This window comes from Centruroides sculpturatus, unplaced genomic scaffold (assembly GCF_000671375.1).
Source record: "Centruroides sculpturatus isolate CEXI.00-Female unplaced genomic scaffold, Cexi_2.0 scaffold107, whole genome shotgun sequence".
Taxonomy (NCBI): domain Eukaryota; kingdom Metazoa; phylum Arthropoda; class Arachnida; order Scorpiones; family Buthidae; genus Centruroides; species Centruroides sculpturatus.
The window spans coordinates 264,041-284,771 of record NW_019384422.1 but is presented as its reverse complement, the minus strand read 5'-3'; the positions used below and the strand labels follow the sequence as shown (position 1 = coordinate 284,771).

Below are 20,731 nucleotides of genomic sequence, written 5' to 3'. Positions count from 1 at the left end.
AACATTGAATATTAAATAAAGTTAAGTTATATAAGGCAATTAAGTTCACTAAGTATTCAAGCTCTGATTGATATTCAAATTCAATATTTGAATTCCACAAAAGTAATATTTGCTCATCTCTAAGTTTGTCATAATTTTGGAAAAACTTGATGATAATCTCCTATCTCCCATATGATGATGATCTCAATTACTGTAGTGTTTTCTTAGTAACATTAAATGGAAACCCTAGTTATTTCAGTTAAACTATAAATTTTCATATTTTTTATAAAAAAATTTCAAATATAATTAATCAACTAAAACTAATGTTAAATTAGAGTTATCTAAAATTTGACAACAATTTAATTTTTTTTAAACAATGAAAGATTATCTTAATTTTAAGATTTGTTTATTTGGAAACATTAAAAATGATGACATCAAACTATCTGTAAATATCATTGTGTGTTCTATTAATTGAAAAATGAAAAAAATAATAATAATAAAATTTTATAACCAATTCAAAATTTGATTATTATTAAATAAATATTTATTTTTAAAGCATCTTTATTAATATCATATTAACATAACTGTTTAATAAAATATGGTGGAAAATGCTTACACTTTAAATGTACAGTACAAACTTTAATCTTAAATTATACAAGATTTTTTAAATCTAGTAAAAGAATTTGTTTGAAGTGAAATAGTCACATTTCAAGTATTTTATTCACATAAAATGAGACTAAAATTCCATGCCAAACTAACCTTTTCCCTTTTTTTACAGTTTCTATAATTAAGCCTAGCTTCATTTTGAATATAGGGTATTGGTATAATGAACATGCACTTCTTCTAAAGTCGTGCACTTAATGCTGGTTGAAATATCCTTGTAGCATGATGAATCATTTGTAGACTGCTGAAAATATTTAATATTGTAGTTCTGTGTTTAGCACTTAAAACAGATTTTATTAACAACTGTATAAAAATGTTAAAAATAATTGACATTACAATATTTTACAATATAAAAATAATTATAAGGGAGTACAATGGAACCTCGCTTAATGAGCACCTCTCATAACAAGTAATTCACATAATGAGCAGAACAAAATGACTCGCTTAACAAACGACGTTTTGCATAATGAGTGAAAAGAGGAGGAGAAGTCATGGATTGTGCACATGTTACATCAGTCTATGTTTAGCACTCATTCTGCTAGCATCTTAGTGTCGCTTCTGATCACACATTTTTCCAAACTTGTGTTCAGACGTATTACATATAAACATTAACAACCATAACCCATTATGTAACAAACACGCCAAACGATATGACAATTTCTTGGTTATGTAAAGGCTATAATTAAATATTACAAATTAAATAATTTGACTAGAGGTAGGCAGTTATGCTACCATCTCATATTAAATTTAATGACCAATTCCAAATTAAATTTCAATTTTCTTTTGTTTACTGCAAATCAAATTTGCATTCTAGGTTTGTTCATTCTGCACTAGAAGAAATTATAATGATTCATGCTCCTTAACAATGTATATTGTATAACTTTTTTTGAATAAATGTTATATGTAAAATATTTGAGTATTTTTTTTCGGAATGGAATGCATTCATATTTTACATTAATTTATATGGTAAAAATTGTTTTGCTTAACAAGTGTTTTACATTACAAGTAAGATTCTGGAATGAATTATGCTCGTTAAGCGAGGTTCCACTGTATTTTTAAACAAAAATTGAGAAATACTTACTTCTGTAATAATGCTTTCATTAATATTGACTGGCATATCTTCAGGGTATATTATGTCATGCTTATCACGCTAAAAATACAATAATACTGATTAAACATCTAAAATACCTATAAAGATATTTTATTTCAGTTAGTATAAACTCAAATTTCAAAATAATAAATTGAACATTAATCTAAAATTATTCACTTATATTAAATCAAATTACTTATTAGAAAAGTTTAAATATTGAATTACACAACATTACTAACTTTTACTAAAATAGATTTAGCTGTTAAAGTAGAAATTCTCGAAGGACTAGAATTTAACGATTTATCTGTCGTTAGATGTTGCGCCCATTGAAGATTTTTGTTTCCTGATGTAGAAAATGAAAACTTTTTAAATATTCAAAACTTAAAAGAACAAATGTTAACAAAAAAACAACAAAATTTTTCATTTCTAATTAAAATTTTGAACAAAAGAAATACTGACCCTTATGTCTGATAATGGTTGGCCTGAAGAGGCTAGGAAAATATTGCATCTTCACATTTCTGTTCTCAACAGTGTGTTTTTGTGTCAGCTGATCCCATTCCCTTTGTTTCTATTGTACATGAAAATAAAATCAATTTCAAAACATAAATCACATCAAAATTTCTGAAAAATAAAATAGCAATTGATTGTTTTTAAAAGGAAAAAATAATAATACTTACTAAGTTCGTAAAATTTTTAGTGTAGTGAACAGATGGTAAAGGAGAAAAATTCATTAATCTTAAAGATTTAGGTGTATTTACTTTATTTTTTTTTGTTTCCTCATTTAATGAATTACTCTGAAAGATTTCATTTTAAAAATATTTTATAACAATATTAAGGATAATTTTTTAAAACAAAGATAGAAATACCTCTCTTAAGGGTGTTCTCATTCTTAGTTCTCTTTTTGGATGAACAGTCTGTATAAGAGGAGGAGGTGGATTTTCTGCAAGATTCTATAAAGATTATAATAAAAATTACATTAAAAATGATATGAAAGTTACTTAAATCAAAAATTTAAATAATAGTACAATAAAGAGATTTTTAAATGTACAATATTGGTTTTAAACAAATAATCAACATTAATAGAGTATATATGCTTTAAAAATAATAATAAATTCAGAAATATTTCAGTCTGTGTACAATCAGATATTCTAATTTTGTCTCAAATGGATTAAGCTAATTTTGACCTATCTTGTGTTTAAAGAGCTAATAATGGCAACTGCTGAGGTAGAGGCTCAAAATGCACTTTGCCAAAAATTACTGCTGTCAATCAAAGAATTGTTATAAAATGATTTTATAAATCTAGTATTGATAAACTGAAGTGCCGATCTAATATCTAGTACTGTTCCACAGAACAACTATTGAAAATAATTTTATTTTGTTTGAAAGAAAAATATTTATTAATTTTCTATTATTAAATCATAACTTGTTTTCTCAGTATACTATTAAAAACTATTTTATAAATATAATTATTTTGAAATTTTACTTACTTTTGCAATGGTACTGGTGACATTTTGGCATCTCCTAGATCTTCTCAATGGCAGAATTTGTTTGAATGGCTCCTGAGTCTGATGAGGTGTAAGTGGCAATCTAGAAATATTGCTAACTGGAATTCTAGAACCTTGACATTTCTTCTCAGAATTGCAAGATCCTCGTCCTGCTTTATTTTTGTTTAACTCCCTATCATTCAAAATAGGGATTTTAGGCTTTTTATTTTCATCTTGTTTTTTTAGACATTTTTGACAATAATTAGACAATTTCATTTTGACATCCTGAACAAAATTCCCACATCCTTTACAAAATTTTCCAATCTCATTTCTTGTACGTGATCTCAGAAAATATGTATTTTCTGGATGAGGTTTTTGATGCTTAGAATGCTCTCTGTTTTCTATTTTATCATAATTCAGTTTAATTGAGTCCCTTCTCTTTTCATGATGAATGGGTGTATTTATGCATGATACATTCTTCATTATACAGCTTTTCTCATTCAAACAGTTTTCATTTTTAGACTGGAGGTTTCCTTGCAGATCAAGAGCCTCTAAAGAATTCTGATTTTTTTGCACAGGCACTTGTACTTTAGACATAAGATCTAAGGCTTCAATTAATGTACTTAATCTAAGCTTTATTTTTACATCTTTTTCATAATTTTCATCAGATATAGTCTTAATTATCACACAATGTTTATTTGTCATAGCTTTAATCTGATTTGCTTTCTCATAGGATTTTAATATCTGATCATTTTTCATACTTGATAATTTGGAAGCAGAAAAATCTACAGAATTATCCTCTGTATTCTCCGTCTTGTTCTTAGTTTCATCACAATTAGAATTAGATAGTTTTTGCAAATTTTCGATGTTATTGTTTTCAGATACAAAACAAATTTTATTAACTTTATTCAACATTGCATAATCACTGATAATGTTGTTAGAATTCTTAGATTCAGAAATAGATGTTGATTCATTCTCATCCAAAACTGGTTCAGGTGAAGTAGACAAAGTAATCTCAGGAAATAGTGGTCTAGTTCTCCTCAAAGAGTATTTTAAAACAGAAGAAATAGTAAGTGAATTTGGATCCAGAGACGATTTCATTAAGGATTCATTATCACTTTCTGAGAAAGTTTCTTTATCCTTTTGGTCAAAACTTGATGATTTAAGCTCTCTATTATCAAAGTTGATTGAAAAACTATCTGTATTATAAATAGCAGTAGGACACTGCAATGATGAATCATCAACATTAGAAATAAATCCACTATCTGTGTTGATAAAATTCAATGTATTTTGAAAATTCTGTGACTCATTTCTAAAAGATGGAAAAAGATCCTTGCTAGCATCACTGATGCAACTATTTTCTAAAACTGAAAGTTCGTTACATTTATCTTTTAAATGAGATTTCATACTTGATACTTCATTTTTGTGGATCAAATCAATATTATTTGCTCTATATATTTCTGAAATTTCTTTACTGTCAGTTTCAACATTTGCTTCACTTTTGGTAATCAATTCCTGCTTCTCTGGAATTTCAGCTGAAAATTTGTCTCCAAATAATTGTGTAGCTGTATGAAATTCATCTTGTTCGTCATCATTCATCATAACACCTTGTTTATCTATTTTAGGAAACCTATAAAACAAAAATATATCATTATGAATTATTAATATATAAATTAATAATAAGTCAATTATAATATATTTTCATTCTAAAATTAATCTTACTTTTCATCTTCCATTTTCTTCTTTCATCAATCTATATTAAAATATAATCTAATTAATATAAGTTCAAAATTATTAAGTATATATAATATGAAGTGTGTCTAGATTTTTGGGTGTTGCATCCATTCGGTTTTTGAAAGGGGCATAGCATAAAAAGACAAACTACATCTTTAGTGCAGTAGGCCCACTCATTGCCAAATTGTTTAACATCCAAATGCACCCAAAATGCAAACCTGCCCCAAAAACAGTGACTAGCACCCAAACTATATATTTTGCACCCTTATTTAGCTTCCCCTTATTTTACATTTTCAAAGAATATGTTGACAATTATCTCTTTTTTTTTGGTAGTTTTTATACATTCACTTGAGGAAAACAAATTCTTTAAACCAGACCACCTATGCTGGGGAAAAAAAATACAATAATTAGCTTACTGTCTTCTTTTGTTGAGAGAAAAAGGGGATTTTCTGGAACTAAACAACTAAGCCTTGAGGTTGTTCTAAGAATGTAAACAGATTCACTGAAAATCTGCAACACGTGTTTTCTTTTCTAAGAAAAGAACAATCTAGAAAATTCTGCATTGACATCACCTTACTCTGACTTGTGAGTGCATAAGTTCCAATTTCCTTGTTTAGAGTCAGCAAACATTAGAAAATGGCAAAATTGTCTGCATCTAAACCAAACATTTTAGTAAATAAGTTTAAAGATGATGACATACGCAGAGATGGAAAAGTTCTTCTCTGTTCCATTTGCGATTATGTGATTGTGGTTGATTTGAAACACCAAGAAATGAAAATCAGTTGACAAGAGTTCAGAAAAGCATAGACACAGCAAACAGAAAAGGAAGAATTTCAAGCAGACATTTAAAGGGCCACATTTCAAAAAGGAGAAGAATCTCAGAAGGCAAATAATACATTTTATGCAGATTTAATGACCATTCTTCTGCAGGCAAATATACCTTATATAAGGTAAACAATCCAGCCTTTATGTCATTTCTTCAGAAATATATGAGAAAGCTTGTCCCCGACAAGAGCATGCTTAGAAAAAAGTATGTCAAACCAGTTTATGATCAAACCATATCTAAAATCCTGGATGTTGTTAGTGACAATCCTGTAGTGTTCATGCTGAACGAAATAACGGATTCCACAAAACGGTATGTGCTGGACATCACTCTTACACCTTTGACCGGATGCTATGTACTGTACATTCAATGTTGTTTAAAATGTACAAACTTAAAAATTTGAACTCAACTACAGTGTCCCAAGCTTTCAATGTTTACATCAAGTTGTGGCCAAATGATGTCCAGTACAAAAAGGTCTGGCTTGTCATTACCGATCAAGCATCTTATATGTTGTCAGCATTCTCAAATTTGAAGTGCATCTAGAACAACCTAAAGCATGTGACTTGTCTTTGCCCATGCCCTACACCAAGTATGCAAACATATTCGTGTAGACTATAGCAAGGCCAATGATTTCATTACAAAAATGAAAATGGTTCTTCTCAAGTGCCCTAGTTGGGAGCACTTGTACCAAGACATAACTGGACTACCATTACTACCCACTCCAGTGGTCACCCATTGGGATTTTTGATAAACAGTGTGGCATTCTACTGCAAGAACTTTGAGAAAATCAATGCATTTATCAATGAACTTCCTCCTGACGATTCTGCAGCCGTCGACAGTATCAATAAACTGGTTGCTGATCCAGTAGTAACTACAGAGCTCTATTCTGTGCATTCGTAAAAGTTATTGGTGGATAAATCAACAAACTGGAAAGACATGGAACTGAAATGACAGATCAGTGGAATGTTGTAAGTCAGGTGCTTGATGTATTGGACAGTTTTGCCCTGGACAAACTCAGATCTAGTTTATCAAAAATTCTGATTTGAAAAATATTTTGGATTGCACTGAACTAGAATTTCGAGTAAAAATGAAACATGCCACCTTTAGTCTCAGTCAATGTAGAAAGATCTTTTTCCTTAAAGATATTCTATCCTCCAAATGAGAAAACATCACTTTCAAGATCATTGAAATGGTTACTGTTTAAATTACAATGCTTATCTTTATATGTAAATTGCAATAAACAACTATGTAGTTTACAATACAATTTTGTATATGTAAACATAATACTTCTTGTTGGTTTTTGTCTTAATAATACAGCATTTAAAAGCATTGAAAACAGAGAAAAAAGCACCCAAAAATCCAGACATTAAATATGAATCAAAATCATAAAAAATTGTCTTAATTGTATATATGTAGGGTTCCTATTCAAATGTTTGTTTTAAATTCTGACTTTCCCTGATCAACTTTGTACAAATTCTCTGACTCTCACGTCCCTTACAATATGGCACATTGTTGACAAAATAAAACAGCATTTGACTTGCTATGCACATACATTATTGCTTCTACAACTTTTTACTTAGTTATTTTTTCTAATTAACAGCTATATATTTTGTCAATATAATTGCCAAATTATTAAAACTAAAAATAAAATGTTTTATTAAATTAAAGAAGTTTATTCTGTTATTAATCCACAACCAGAACTGTACATGGATTTGAAAAAAGAAAAAAGCCATTATTTATTTATTATTCATTAACAAATCTTGTATAATCCATGTACAAAAGTATATATTTATTAAATTTATCCCTTAATAAATTTCCTAAACTTTATAAAATATTAATAAACTGGAAAAACAGATCAAAAATTGTTTTGTTACACAATCACAATTATGAAAATTAAAAATAATAAATAATTTTAATTTAAATGTTATCATGTTCTTTACTTTGTAAATTTTTGGGGAAATTTTGGGTCCTTAAAATATTCTGCATCCCTTTTTCATAAGTTGTATTTGCACCACATTACTTCTTACTGTCTGCAGACAGCTACACTTAGTCAAGCATATTGTCAGAAAAAAAAAATTAACAATACAGTCAAGAAGGCAAATTTCCTGACTTTCCATGGCTTTTTCTGAACACTAATGAAAATCCCTGATTTTTTGTTACTTTCCAGATATGTAGGAAAGCTGTATATAAATAATTACATTCATTAACTTGCTTTATATCAACAATTTCATTTCAAATAAATACAAACTTGAAATAAAATTAACTTCTTGATAAAAAGCACTGAGTTCAGCATTAATACGATTCTTCTTATATCACAAGTACTTTCGACGAGTGTTATATCGTCGTCCTCAGGCGAAAAAAGAACAAATTTGAAAATTAGAACGTGCAGAGTGTTCCAAGTAGAAAATGGAAAATTTTTCTTGTCAATTTCTAAATTATAACGTTCGGTAATTCCATTGGTCATGTGCAGCAAGCTTTTGCGGGCGTTTGAAATATCTTAAATCCACACGACTAGCAGCGCATGCATTGAGGAGCGATCATACTAATTGTGCAACTCTTGGCGCTTATTTCAAGCAAGTCGAGTGTGGGGACGTTGCATGCGTCTGTGGTCATTGTAAGGAGTGCTTCCCAAATAAATGTAATTCTTCTGTTGTTACAGCTCCTGAGCAACACTGTTTTTGACCATAACGGGTTATAGCCCTGCTGTCGAACTTTTCTGGCGAGCTCTGTGGTCTGTCTTCCTTTGTTTATATCATCCTGAAGTTCTGCGATACGGCAAGCATTCTTGTCATTGCCCCTATATACTTCTCAATCGTCCCCGTTACTGGATTTTCCATTTGCACTGCGTATATTCCCGATTTTTTTAAAATGTCGACTTTATCCCAATCATTGCATATACAGATTCAGATTCATTTTATTAATAAAATACTGAGTTACAGTACATACCTGGTGCCATATACATATAACCAGGTGCAGACAAGAACATAATGGCATTATTACAGATCATTAACATTAGAGGCTACAGTAACATTACATGTGTAGTATATACAAAAGATGGGGATAAAATAACAAGTTGTGTGATACAGAAAACATATGCATTGAAATATTATACAGCAGAGAATCACAAAATACAGAATGTAAATAACAAAATACAATACATTATAGAATAATAATGCAGACAAAGTATAACACAATATTTCAGTAGAAACATGATACAATAGCAATTAACTAAATTTACAATAACTTATTTGAGAAAATTAAAATACATAAACAATAATATAAAATTCAGTAAGCAAAACATATAATACGTTAAGAAATTATAAAAAAAAAGAAAACAGTGTGTTACAAAGTAATAGTACCTGTAGCAATAAAAATAAGACAATACAACACCGTTAATGAGATAATGAGAAAGGTTATTTGTATCCAGGAACGGTGGTGCGATAAAAGTATGCACTGATGAGCCTTGTGAGGGCCTCATAGGCGTCTTTATTGTCCAGGATACCGTGGGATTCATTGGGCCAGCGGTATCCGTGCGCCTCCATAGAGGACCTCAGAAAGTGCCTTTCGTGATCCAACATAGGACAGTTGAAGATATAATGATCCGAGCTGTCGTCCACACCACAAAGAGGACAATCAGAGTTTGCAGCTCCGATAAATCTGGCCAGGTAAGACTGGAACCTGCCATGATTTGTTAAAAATTGAGACATACGATGACATGGTTTGTACCAATTGTTTGAGAGAAATAGTTCAATATTGGGAATAAATTTGTGAGTAATTGGATGGTTAAGCGTGTTCCAATCATGTTGCCACTGCTGAAGTAGGTCTTTCCAAAGCATATTCTTGATAGTTTTAATGGTAGGGCTATTATAGCAGATCCGGAGATTGTCGTCTTCACTGGCAGTCTTTGCAAGTATGTCGGCCCTCTCATTACCAAGTGTGCCCTGATGGGCACGAGTCCAGCTGACGTGATAGATATTATTGGAATTGTTAATGATGTCGTGGATACTAGCTGAGATAGGGTGAGAAGCTTGACTATTGAGCAAGGCTATAGAGGATTGACTGTCTGAGATGATGGACACTTTAGTATTGGTATAATTTGAGTCAGACCAGGCAATGGCCATTTTGATTGCATACATTTCAGCCTGAAAGGCTGTGCAGCCGGCACCAAGCTTGAACTGCCCTGAGGCAGTCTCCACATTGTCCCGGTAGACCACATAGCTACTGCCCACATTAGAATTGGTCTTAGATCCATCTGTAAAGATTTGAATATCAGCATCATCAGGTCGCGAGAAGTTTAGTTTCTTAAGAGAAGCAGGGTGTTTAGTATCAGCGAATTGGACTGGTCGTTCTAACTCTTGACGATGTATTTGTTGATTATTGACATGGATGGTGTTGCCCCACTTTAACTGCCAGATTTTCTCTTGTAGTCGGATGTAACTGTCAATAGGTGCCTTCCTCGCAAGGATTTGAAGAGAAGGGTTTGGGGTTGTGGAGTAAGCTTTGGTAATATGCATTAAGGCAGTTCTTTGTGCAGCAATAAGTTTGCGCTTGATGTGCACCTTGCGAACAGCCCACCCCCAGCTGCCGCAGGCGTATGTGATGATTGGGACAAAGATCTGGTTGTATATGGTATCCATGGCTTCCGAGTTCAATCCCCAACGTTGCCTTGCAATGACAGCAAAAGTATGAAAAATCCTGCCAGTCCGTGCGGTGATATACTCAGTATGGGCGTTCCAGAGCAGCCTGTGATCCAGAACCACACCCAGGTACTTAATGTTCTTGTCTACAGGAATTGTTTGTCCAGCCATTTTAATTGTGGGAACACGCAAATAGAGATTTCTGTTTCCGGGTTTATTGAACACAACGCACTTGGTTTTTCGGGCATTAAATTCCAGTTTGTACTCTTTCCCCCATTTTAGTATTTTGTCCAGGATATTATTGCCATTCTTTTCTAAGGCTGCTCTAGAGCTGCCTCCAAGAAGGACCAGGGCATCGTCAGCATAGGCCACGATGCAATGCTGTCCAAAGTCTTGAACAAAAAAGTCATTAAAAATCACATTCCAANACTCCTTGCTTCTGTAAATATATTTTCTGGTTGAAGCGGAAATAGTTGTTTTCAGTGATAAAGATCAACGCTTCACGAATGTCTAGCACTTGTTGAACCGTAAAACCTTTTTCGAGGAGCATAGCGTTGGCTAGCATTACAGCTTCAAATACAGGAACGGATGGGTACAGGGATATCACGTCCATTTTGTAGAACATGCTGGTATTGCCATGTGCTTTTGCCATGTTGGAATTAATGATGGTTTTGGCATCTATAGAGGAAGGAGTGACATGCGGTGATTCCAGAAGTAGCTCTCGTAGAAACTTTGCAAGGGCTTTTTCTAGGTGGTAAGTGGGATGTGACCTTTTGTTTACTAATGGTCGTAGTGGCCAGTTCTCTTTATGCGTTTTTGGCTAGAAAAATAGCCTAGGAAATTTCTATATTATTAAGACATTTATTTTGCATTATACATGGATTTAATACATACAAAATTAAATTTGAAAACAACTTTTTTCCCATTATCAATTACTATAGAATTTTCTCCTATTGTGAAAACCAGAAATATATATCTCTATATTTTATATTATACATACATATAAATTTTTGTCTTCTTTTTCACACTATCATTATTATATTAATATATTGTTATAATGTTCTCAGAGGAAATTACTGGTTTCATCATATTTTTATAGGTTTTCATGGCTTACAAAAAGTTGAAAAATTCTATTACTGATCAATACTTTGCAAATGAAAATCTTTTTGAAGTAAGTTGATTATTTGTTGTAGGCTAATCAAATAACAAATGCTACTAATACAGTAAAATTTTTAAAAATACTTTGAAAATTATCTATTACTCCAACTAAATCACTCTTAATAGACTATCAATTATCAGTAAGATAATAAATGAGTAATAACTCATATCACAGAGATTTGATGTTTTTAGGAAATTTCTATATTATTAAGACACATTTATTTTGAATTATACATGGATTTAATACATACAAATAAACAACGCAGGTGGGGTAATTTTCAAGGCCGTGTGACTTTTAACCTTACTCTGTTAAGAGACAATGTTTACAAATGCATTTGCCGCCATATTGTTATTTTGTGACGTTTGTTTATGAGATCGTGATATTTGTGACTGTCTTTGTCAACACTGTCAGCTCAGTCAGTCAGTCGTCAGTTTCACTTTATGAGGTGAAGTGCTGTGATATGATAGTGATACTCAGTAAACAAAGATATAACATTAATTTTGGATTATTATTATTATTGTTACAGATTGTAAACAAATTTAAATAGATACCAACCTATTCATTTAATATGGAACGTACAGCAATGTGGAAACATTATAAAAAAATAAACAAATCAACCGCACAGTGCTCATGTCCAAAACAAATTTCATGTAAAGGGTTGAATACTACAGGCCTTGACAGACACCTGCAAATAGTTCACAATATTTTTGTAAATCAGCTGGAAAGATCAAAATCAGTTATACAGCCTGAGACATCTTGCAAACTGGAATCTAAAAAAAATTAAAACTGAAAAGCAGTCTACAATAATAGGATATGTTGCAAAAAAGTCTTTGCCTGAAATAATTTCCTGTTTGGCAGCAGAGGATGGACTTACAATAAGGGCAATTACAAAGAGTAAATTAATTCGTGAAAGTATTATCCAGAGAGGTTATAAAATGCCTAAAAATGAAACTGATGTCATGAAAATCATATTGAGTTATTATGAAGAGAGAAAAGAAGAAATGATTCAGACTTTAAAAGTTTTTTTAGCTTCTGGTAATCGTTTCAGTCTTTCAGTTGATGAATGGACCAGCATCCGAAACCGAAGGTACTTTAATTTGTGTCTGCATGATGTGAACAGAGAAGTTTTCAATTTGGAATTAGTGTATATACCCGGAAAGTGTGGTGCCGAAGAGACCAGACAAATAGTCGAAGATACATTGAAAAGATTTCAATTGGATTTTGAAAAACATATTGTGGCCACCACCAGCGATGGTCCAAATGTAATGAAGAAGTTTGGAAGGGATAGCCCCAGCGAGATGATCCTATGGTTGAACCACGCAATACATCTAGGAGTTATAGACACATTTTATTAAAAAAATCAGGCTACTGCCACAGCCGCAGTTTCTACCTCCGAAGATACTGATGATGAAATCATGGAGAACAAAAACTCTTCTAATGAAAAAGAGGACTGCAATGCCAACTACGAAACAAACTGCCCATTACAACCAATTGATGAAATTAAAAGAGTGCTTGATGAAACTGGATTCCTAGTGAAATTGTTTATAAAGAGTCCACTGAAAAACAGCCAATTACAGAAATACATTAAATCAGAATTTGGAAGAGAACTCAGTTTACTAGTGGATGTCAAAACGAGATGGAATTCTATAATTGTAATGGCGGAAAGGTTTTTTGAAGCTCAAAAATTGCGTAAAGAAAGCGTTGATTGATTTAAACATGTTAGACAAATGGAATGAAGACAATCTTCTTCTTTTGCAGTCAATCATTACTTTATTGCAGCCAGTCAAGATAGCTGTAGAAGCCTTAAGAAGACAAAACTCTTTGTTACTCACAGCCGAAGCAATAATTGACATTTTACTGAAAAAAATTCAACTGACGGCGACAAATGATAATCTGGCGGTACGGTTCTTTGAAACATTGAAAGCCTATCTAGAAGAAAAGTCACAAAGGGTTATATGTTTGTTAAAATATTTGCACACTGGTCACCACAGCTCACAGTCACAAAATACGGATTTTTTTTTTACTTCGAATTTGAATAAAACTGCACTTATTACTTTTGCAGAAGATCTGTATTACAGACTTTTTGAAAATATCCCTTGTATCCAAATGCCAGATTTGGAAATAATGGACCAAACTCAGTACCAGTAGCTCTACAGTACACAACGAACCCGATGAGTTGTTTCAAAGTCAAATGGAACAGGCAATCAAAAAATCAAAGAAAATGTACCCGAAATTTTTGCAAAAAGATCAAGAGCAGCATTAAAAAAAGGAGTTCCAGTTATTTGAAGCAACCGGAAAACGTACTGAAAGTTTGGAACTTCTTTATAAAGCTTTAAACACAATAAAACCAATATCTGTTGAAAACAAGAGAGTGTTCTCCTTATCTGGAGGCATTATTACAAAAATCAGAAACAGATTGTCAGACAAAGCTGTAAATACTCTGATTTTTTTAAAAGCCTATTTTATTAAATCAGAAAAGATGTCTAATTGCTAGTTCATTATATTATTTATATGACTAATGAATAGAGACTAGGTGATGATTATTAATAATTAGTATGATTGCTAAGTTGGTTTTATAATTTTTAGATTTTACTGCCAAAAAATGAATCTATGATTTTAAGAATTAAACATACGAATTGTTTAGACTTTAATTAACGTTATAAATGTTAGGATTTGATTTTATGTTCAATAAATGTTGATTTTTACTAAAATTGCTTTTTTATTGATACATCTTGCCAAAAATGAATTTGATTCTAATTTTATTCTGAGAAGTTTCGAAGTCCCGGAATTTTGATCGTGGGTTGTCTTGTGTCATTTGAGAATGTCAAGACTTCCCAAACCCTATATATCATGCAATTGTAATTGGTATGTTATGCTGTACTGCAAAAACAATGCTTAAAGAAAAATGACATTACTTATGAGTCAATCCAATATTTATATCCTATCTTGCTATTTTCAGACTTTTTGTAGTAACTTACTATGCTATTTCTGTTGCTTCTACATCTGCACTTGCCACCTCACTGCTGATTCTCCAATTATGCAGGTTGAATCCCCACCTAAACCGTTGAAACCACCCACGGTTCACTGTAAATGATTCTGTTGATTTTTTGCCTTCAAAGTCTCAAAGATACTGCATGCCTTAGCTTAAATTATTAAAAGGTTTATTGGCATATTATTTTGCATCTGGTTGTCAAACTAGATTGCCAATAATTTCTCCATCTCATGAATAAGACTTTTTTGCTGCCTAGTTATTATGGCTTTAAATCCTGTTGATGATTTCACCTCCTCTTTCACTCTAACTTTATCCTTTAAAATCATTGAAAATGTCAAATGTGTCAATTTCAAGTCATATGCTATTTCTTTAACCATTTTACCAGCTTCGTAGTCTTGTATGATTTTTATTTTCATTTCAAGGTCGATAGCTTTCCTTCATTTCTTAACAATTTCTCCAGATGATGCCACACTTTTTCTTTTTGTCGACATCTGTATTATTTTGGGGTTACAAATATGTAAAAAAAAAAAAAAAAAAACAGGTTACACAGTGACCGCTTGTTGAAATGAAACTGACTGAAAAAGTGCATAGCAAGCCTATAGTATGCTCAGTGTGCATGTCACCATTCGCCACTGACCGACTAAAGCTTAGATAGAGGATTTCCCGAATCGCAGATCGAAACTCAATTGGTCGTAAGTGTGAGTGGTCATTAAGTGAGGAGTAATGTTTTTACTTTTAATTATTTATAAGTTTCTTTTTAACATTATAATGTACACATCTTGGAGATGTTTTTGGCCTAAACATGAAAAATAATATCTTTTAATGACCACCATTTTCCTCTTCACAATGGTGAACTCTTTCTATGGTAAAGTGTCTTTGGCCCACCCTGTATAACATACAAGTTAATGCAAAGTGATCAAAAAATTCAAAAGAAACAAAATTATTTTAACTTCCAAGATATGAACCTGATAAGTTCTCACAGGAAGAGTATGGAAGAGGGATGTTTGTTTAAATATAAATAATGTGTATCATATTTGTAAAAAAACATAAAATTTATCATTTTGTTACTGANACCTTTAGTCTCAGTCAATGTAGAAAGATCTTTTTCCTTAAAGATATTCTATCCTCCAAATGAGAAAACATCACTTTCAAGATCATTGAAATGGTTACTGTTTAAATTACAATGCTTATCTTTATATGTAAATTGCAATAAACAACTATGTAGTTTACAATACAATTTTGTATATGTAAACATAATACTTCTTGTTGGTTTTTGTCTTAATAATACAGCATTTAAAAGCATTGAAAACAGAGAAAAAAGCACCCAAAAATCCAGACATTAAATATGAATCAAAATCATAAAAAATTGTCTTAATTGTATATATGTAGGGTTCCTATTCAAATGTTTGTTTTAAATTCTGACTTTCCCTGATCAACTTTGTACAAATTCTCTGACTCTCACGTCCCTTACAATATGGCACATTGTTGACAAAATAAAACAGCATTTGACTTGCTATGCACATACATTATTGCTTCTACAACTTTTTACTTAGTTATTTTTTCTAATTAACAGCTATATATTTTGTCAATATAATTGCCAAATTATTAAAACTAAAAATAAAATGTTTTATTAAATTAAAGAAGTTTATTCTGTTATTAATCCACAACCAGAACTGTACATGGATTTGAAAAAAGAAAAAAGCCATTATTTATTTATTATTCATTAACAAATCTTGTATAATCCATGTACAAAAGTATATATTTATTAAATTTATCCCTTAATAAATTTCCTAAACTTTATAAAATATTAATAAACTGGAAAAACAGATCAAAAATTGTTTTGTTACACAATCACAATTATGAAAATTAAAAATAATAAATAATTTTAATTTAAATGTTATCATGTTCTTTACTTTGTAAATTTTTGGGGAAATTTTGGGTCCTTAAAATATTCTGCATCCCTTTTTCATAAGTTGTATTTGCACCACATTACTTCTTACTGTCTGCAGACAGCTACACTTAGTCAAGCATATTGTCAGAAAAAAAAAATTAACAATACAGTCAAGAAGGCAAATTTCCTGACTTTCCATGGCTTTTTCTGAACACTAATGAAAATCCCTGATTTTTTGTTACTTTCCAGATATGTAGGAAAGCTGTATATAAATAATTACATTCATTAACTTGCTTTATATCAACAATTTCATTTCAAATAAATACAAACTTGAAATAAAATTAACTTCTTGATAAAAAGCACTGAGTTCAGCATTAATACGATTCTTCTTATATCACAAGTACTTTCGACGAGTGTTATATCGTCGTCCTCAGGCGAAAAAAGAACAAATTTGAAAATTAGAACGTGCAGAGTGTTCCAAGTAGAAAATGGAAAATTTTTCTTGTCAATTTCTAAATTATAACGTTCGGTAATTCCATTGGTCATGTGCAGCAAGCTTTTGCGGGCGTTTGAAATATCTTAAATCCACACGACTAGCAGCGCATGCATTGAGGAGCGATCATACTAATTGTGCAACTCTTGGCGCTTATTTCAAGCAAGTCGAGTGTGGGGACGTTGCATGCGTCTGTGGTCATTGTAAGGAGTGCTTCCCAAATAAATGTAATTCTTCTGTTGTTACAGCTCCTGAGCAACACTGTTTTTGACCATAACGGGTTATAGCCCTGCTGTCGAACTTTTCTGGCGAGCTCTGTGGTCTGTCTTCCTTTGTTTATATCATCCTGAAGTTCTGCGATACGGCAAGCATTCTTGTCATTGCCCCTATATACTTCTCAATCGTCCCCGTTACTGGATTTTCCATTTGCACTGCGTATATTCCCGATTTTTTTAAAATGTCGACTTTATCCCAATCATTGCATATACAGATTCAGATTCATTTTATTAATAAAATACTGAGTTACAGTACATACCTGGTGCCATATACATATAACCAGGTGCAGACAAGAACATAATGGCATTATTACAGATCATTAACATTAGAGGCTACAGTAACATTACATGTGTAGTATATACAAAAGATGGGGATAAAATAACAAGTTGTGTGATATATAAAACATATGCATTGAAATATTATACAGCAGAGAATCACAAAATACAGAATGTAAATAACAAAATACAATACATTATAGAATAATAATGCAGACAAAGTATAACACAATATTTCAGTAGAAACATGATACAATAGCAATTAACTAAATTTACAATAACTTATTTGAGAAAATTAAAATACATAAACAATAATATAAAATTCAGTAAGCAAAACATATAATACGTTAAGAAATTATAAAAAAAAAGAAAACAGTGTGTTACAAAGTAATAGTACCTGTAGCAATAAAAATAAGACAATACAACACCGTTAATGAGATAATGAGAAAGGTTATTTGTATCCAGGAACGGTGGTGCGATAAAAGTATGCACTGATGAGCCTTGTGAGGGCCTCATAGGCGTCTTTATTGTCCAGGATACCGTGGGATTCATTGGGCCAGCGGTATCCGTGCGCCTCCATAGAGGACCTCAGAAAGTGCCTTTCGTGATCCAACATAGGACAGTTGAAGATATAATGATCCGAGCTGTCGTCCACACCACAAAGAGGACAATCAGAGTTTGCAGCTCCGATAAATCTGGCCAGGTAAGACTGGAACCTGCCATGATTTGTTAAAAATTGAGACATACGATGACATGGTTTGTACCAATTGTTTGAGAGAAATAGTTCAATATTGGGAATAAATTTGTGAGTAATTGGATGGTTAAGCGTGTTCCAATCATGTTGCCACTGCTGAAGTAGGTCTTTCCAAAGCATATTCTTGATAGTTTTAATGGTAGGGCTATTATAGCAGATCCGGAGATTGTCGTCTTCACTGGCAGTCTTTGCAAGTATGTCGGCCCTCTCATTACCAAGTGTGCCCTGATGGGCACGAGTCCAGCTGACGTGATAGATATTATTGGAATTGTTAATGATGTCGTGGATACTAGCTGAGATAGGGTGAGAAGCTTGACTATTGAGCAAGGCTATAGAGGATTGACTGTCTGAGATGATGGACACTTTAGTATTGGTATAATTTGAGTCAGACCAGGCAATGGCCATTTTGATTGCATACATTTCAGCCTGAAAGGCTGTGCAGCCGGCACCAAGCTTGAACTGCCCTGAGGCAGTCTCCACATTGTCCCGGTAGACCACATAGCTACTGCCCACATTAGAATTGGTCTTAGATCCATCTGTAAAGATTTGAATATCAGCATCATCAGGTCGCGAGAAGTTTAGTTTCTTAAGAGAAGCAGGGTGTTTAGTATCAGCGAATTGGACTGGTCGTTCTAACTCTTGACGATGTATTTGTTGATTATTGACATGGATGGTGTTGCCCCACTTTAACTGCCAGATTTTCTCTTGTAGTCGGATGTAACTGTCAATAGGTGCCTTCCTCGCAAGGATTTGAAGAGAAGGGTTTGGGGTTGTGGAGTAAGCTTTGGTAATATGCATTAAGGCAGTTCTTTGTGCAGCAATAAGTTTGCGCTTGATGTGCACCTTGCGAACAGCCCACCCCCAGCTGCCGCAGGCGTATGTGATGATTGGGACAAAGATCTGGTTGTATATGGTATCCATGGCTTCCGAGTTCAATCCCCAACGTTGCCTTGCAATGACAGCAAAAGTATGAAAAATCCTGCCAGTCCGTGCGGTGATATACTCAGTATGGGCGTTCCAGAGCAGCCTGTGATCCAGAACCACACCCAGGTACTTAATGTTCTTGTCTACAGGAATTGTTTGTCCAGCCATTTTAATTGTGGGAACACGCAAATAGAGATTTCTGTTTCCGGGTTTATTGAACACAACGCACTTGGTTTTTCGGGCATTAAATTCCAGTTTGTACTCTTTCCCCCATTTTAGTATTTTGTCCAGGATATTATTGCCATTCTTTTCTAAGGCTGCTCTAGAGCTGCCTCCAAGAAGGACCAGGGCATCGTCAGCATAGGCCACGATGCAATGCTGTCCAAAGTCTTGAACAAAAAAGTCATTAAAAATCACATTCCAAAGAATCGGTCCACATACAGAACCCTGAGGGCAGCCGCGGACGATTTTTCGTCGAATGATGTGTCCTCCACATTGAAGAGTAGCCGTTCTGTCTTTTAAATAATCACGTAGTAGATTATATATATTTGCCGGGCAGTTCATATTTCTGAGGTTTTGAAGGATCATTGGCCACCAGGCACTGTCAAACGCCTTGACGATGTCCAGGCTGATGGCCAGAACGTAATTATAATCTTCAAGAAGGTGGTTCACCGAGTTGACAGCTTTATTGATGGCATCAGCAGTTGACCTCTGTGGCCGAAAGCCAAACTGAGAGTCATGGAGAATGTTATTGGACTCTAGGTGCCACATTAACCTATTGTTTACCAGCTTTTCAAGGATTTTGCCAAGAACTGGCAAGAGAGAGATAGGCCTGCTTTCAGAAGTGTTCCCAGGCTTGGGAACAGGGACGATCCTGGCTAGTTTCCAGGTCTGAGGAAAGATGCCATGCCTGAGGCAGGCATTGTAAAGCTGGGAGAGCTGCAAAGGAATAAGACTCCAGAGGATTTTTGCCAATTCTGGAGTGATGTTGTCATGACCCGGTGATTTCTTGTTACAAAGTCTGTGAAATGCATTATTAATCTCGTGGGTACAGAATTCTGGATCGTTCGGAGCGTGGGTATTGAGATCAATATTTTGGCGAATAGTAAGATGTGAGTTGGTGTCATTGTCCAATGGGTCTTCCAGACAAAAACTGTCTATTTTCTTGTTTGCAGCATGAAAGAAATCTTCCCCGGCAGTGTCTGAGTGCAGAATTGGTTGACGTTTCAGCTTCCCGGTACAAAATTTTGTGATGAAACCCCATGGGTTCCTAGTGGTAGAGGCACAGAAATTTTTCCAAGACTCCTGTTTTGCATGCTTTATTTTGTTTTTGTACAGGTGAAGATGGTCAAAGTATAGCTGCTTATGGTTGGTGCGATTAGGTTCGGTATGGCAGTTTTGATATTTCTTCCTCAGACGGATATTTTCCTTCCTAAGGCCTGTCAGCTCAGATGTCCACCACGGGACAGGTTTACGCTTGTTGGTGTACATGGGAATATGTGAACTGCATGCCGTGTTGATAACCTCAATGTTGTGATCGATTTGTACACGGACCAC

At 33.1% G+C, this 20,731-nt stretch overlaps 1 protein-coding gene across 5 annotated transcripts in view; it reads right to left on the bottom strand.

The window, feature by feature from the left end:
• Positions 1-738: 738 nt before the first annotated feature.
• LOC111619451 overlaps positions 739-20,731 on the bottom strand; it is a 29,118-nt gene continuing 9,125 nt past the window's right edge. For 3 of the 5 annotated variants that reach the window (XM_023361160.1, XM_023361158.1, XM_023361161.1), the window contains exons 2-9: positions 4,939-4,969; positions 3,220-4,846; positions 2,599-2,682; positions 2,410-2,526; positions 2,192-2,300; positions 1,972-2,075; positions 1,724-1,792; positions 739-886 (exon numbers count right to left, since the gene is read on the bottom strand). In XM_023361160.1, the coding sequence (XP_023216928.1) occupies positions 779-886; positions 1,724-1,792; positions 1,972-2,075; positions 2,192-2,300; positions 2,410-2,526; positions 2,599-2,682; positions 3,220-4,846; positions 4,939-4,952 (2,232 nt within the window). In that variant the 5' untranslated portion in view covers positions 4,953-4,969 and the 3' untranslated portion in view covers positions 739-778. Of the gene's footprint in view, positions 887-1,723; positions 1,793-1,971; positions 2,076-2,191; positions 2,301-2,409; positions 2,527-2,598; positions 2,683-3,219; positions 4,847-4,938; positions 4,970-12,124; positions 12,237-20,731 lie in introns of those variants that run through there. The other 2 variants (XM_023361159.1, XM_023361162.1) reach the window with 2 other exon arrangements.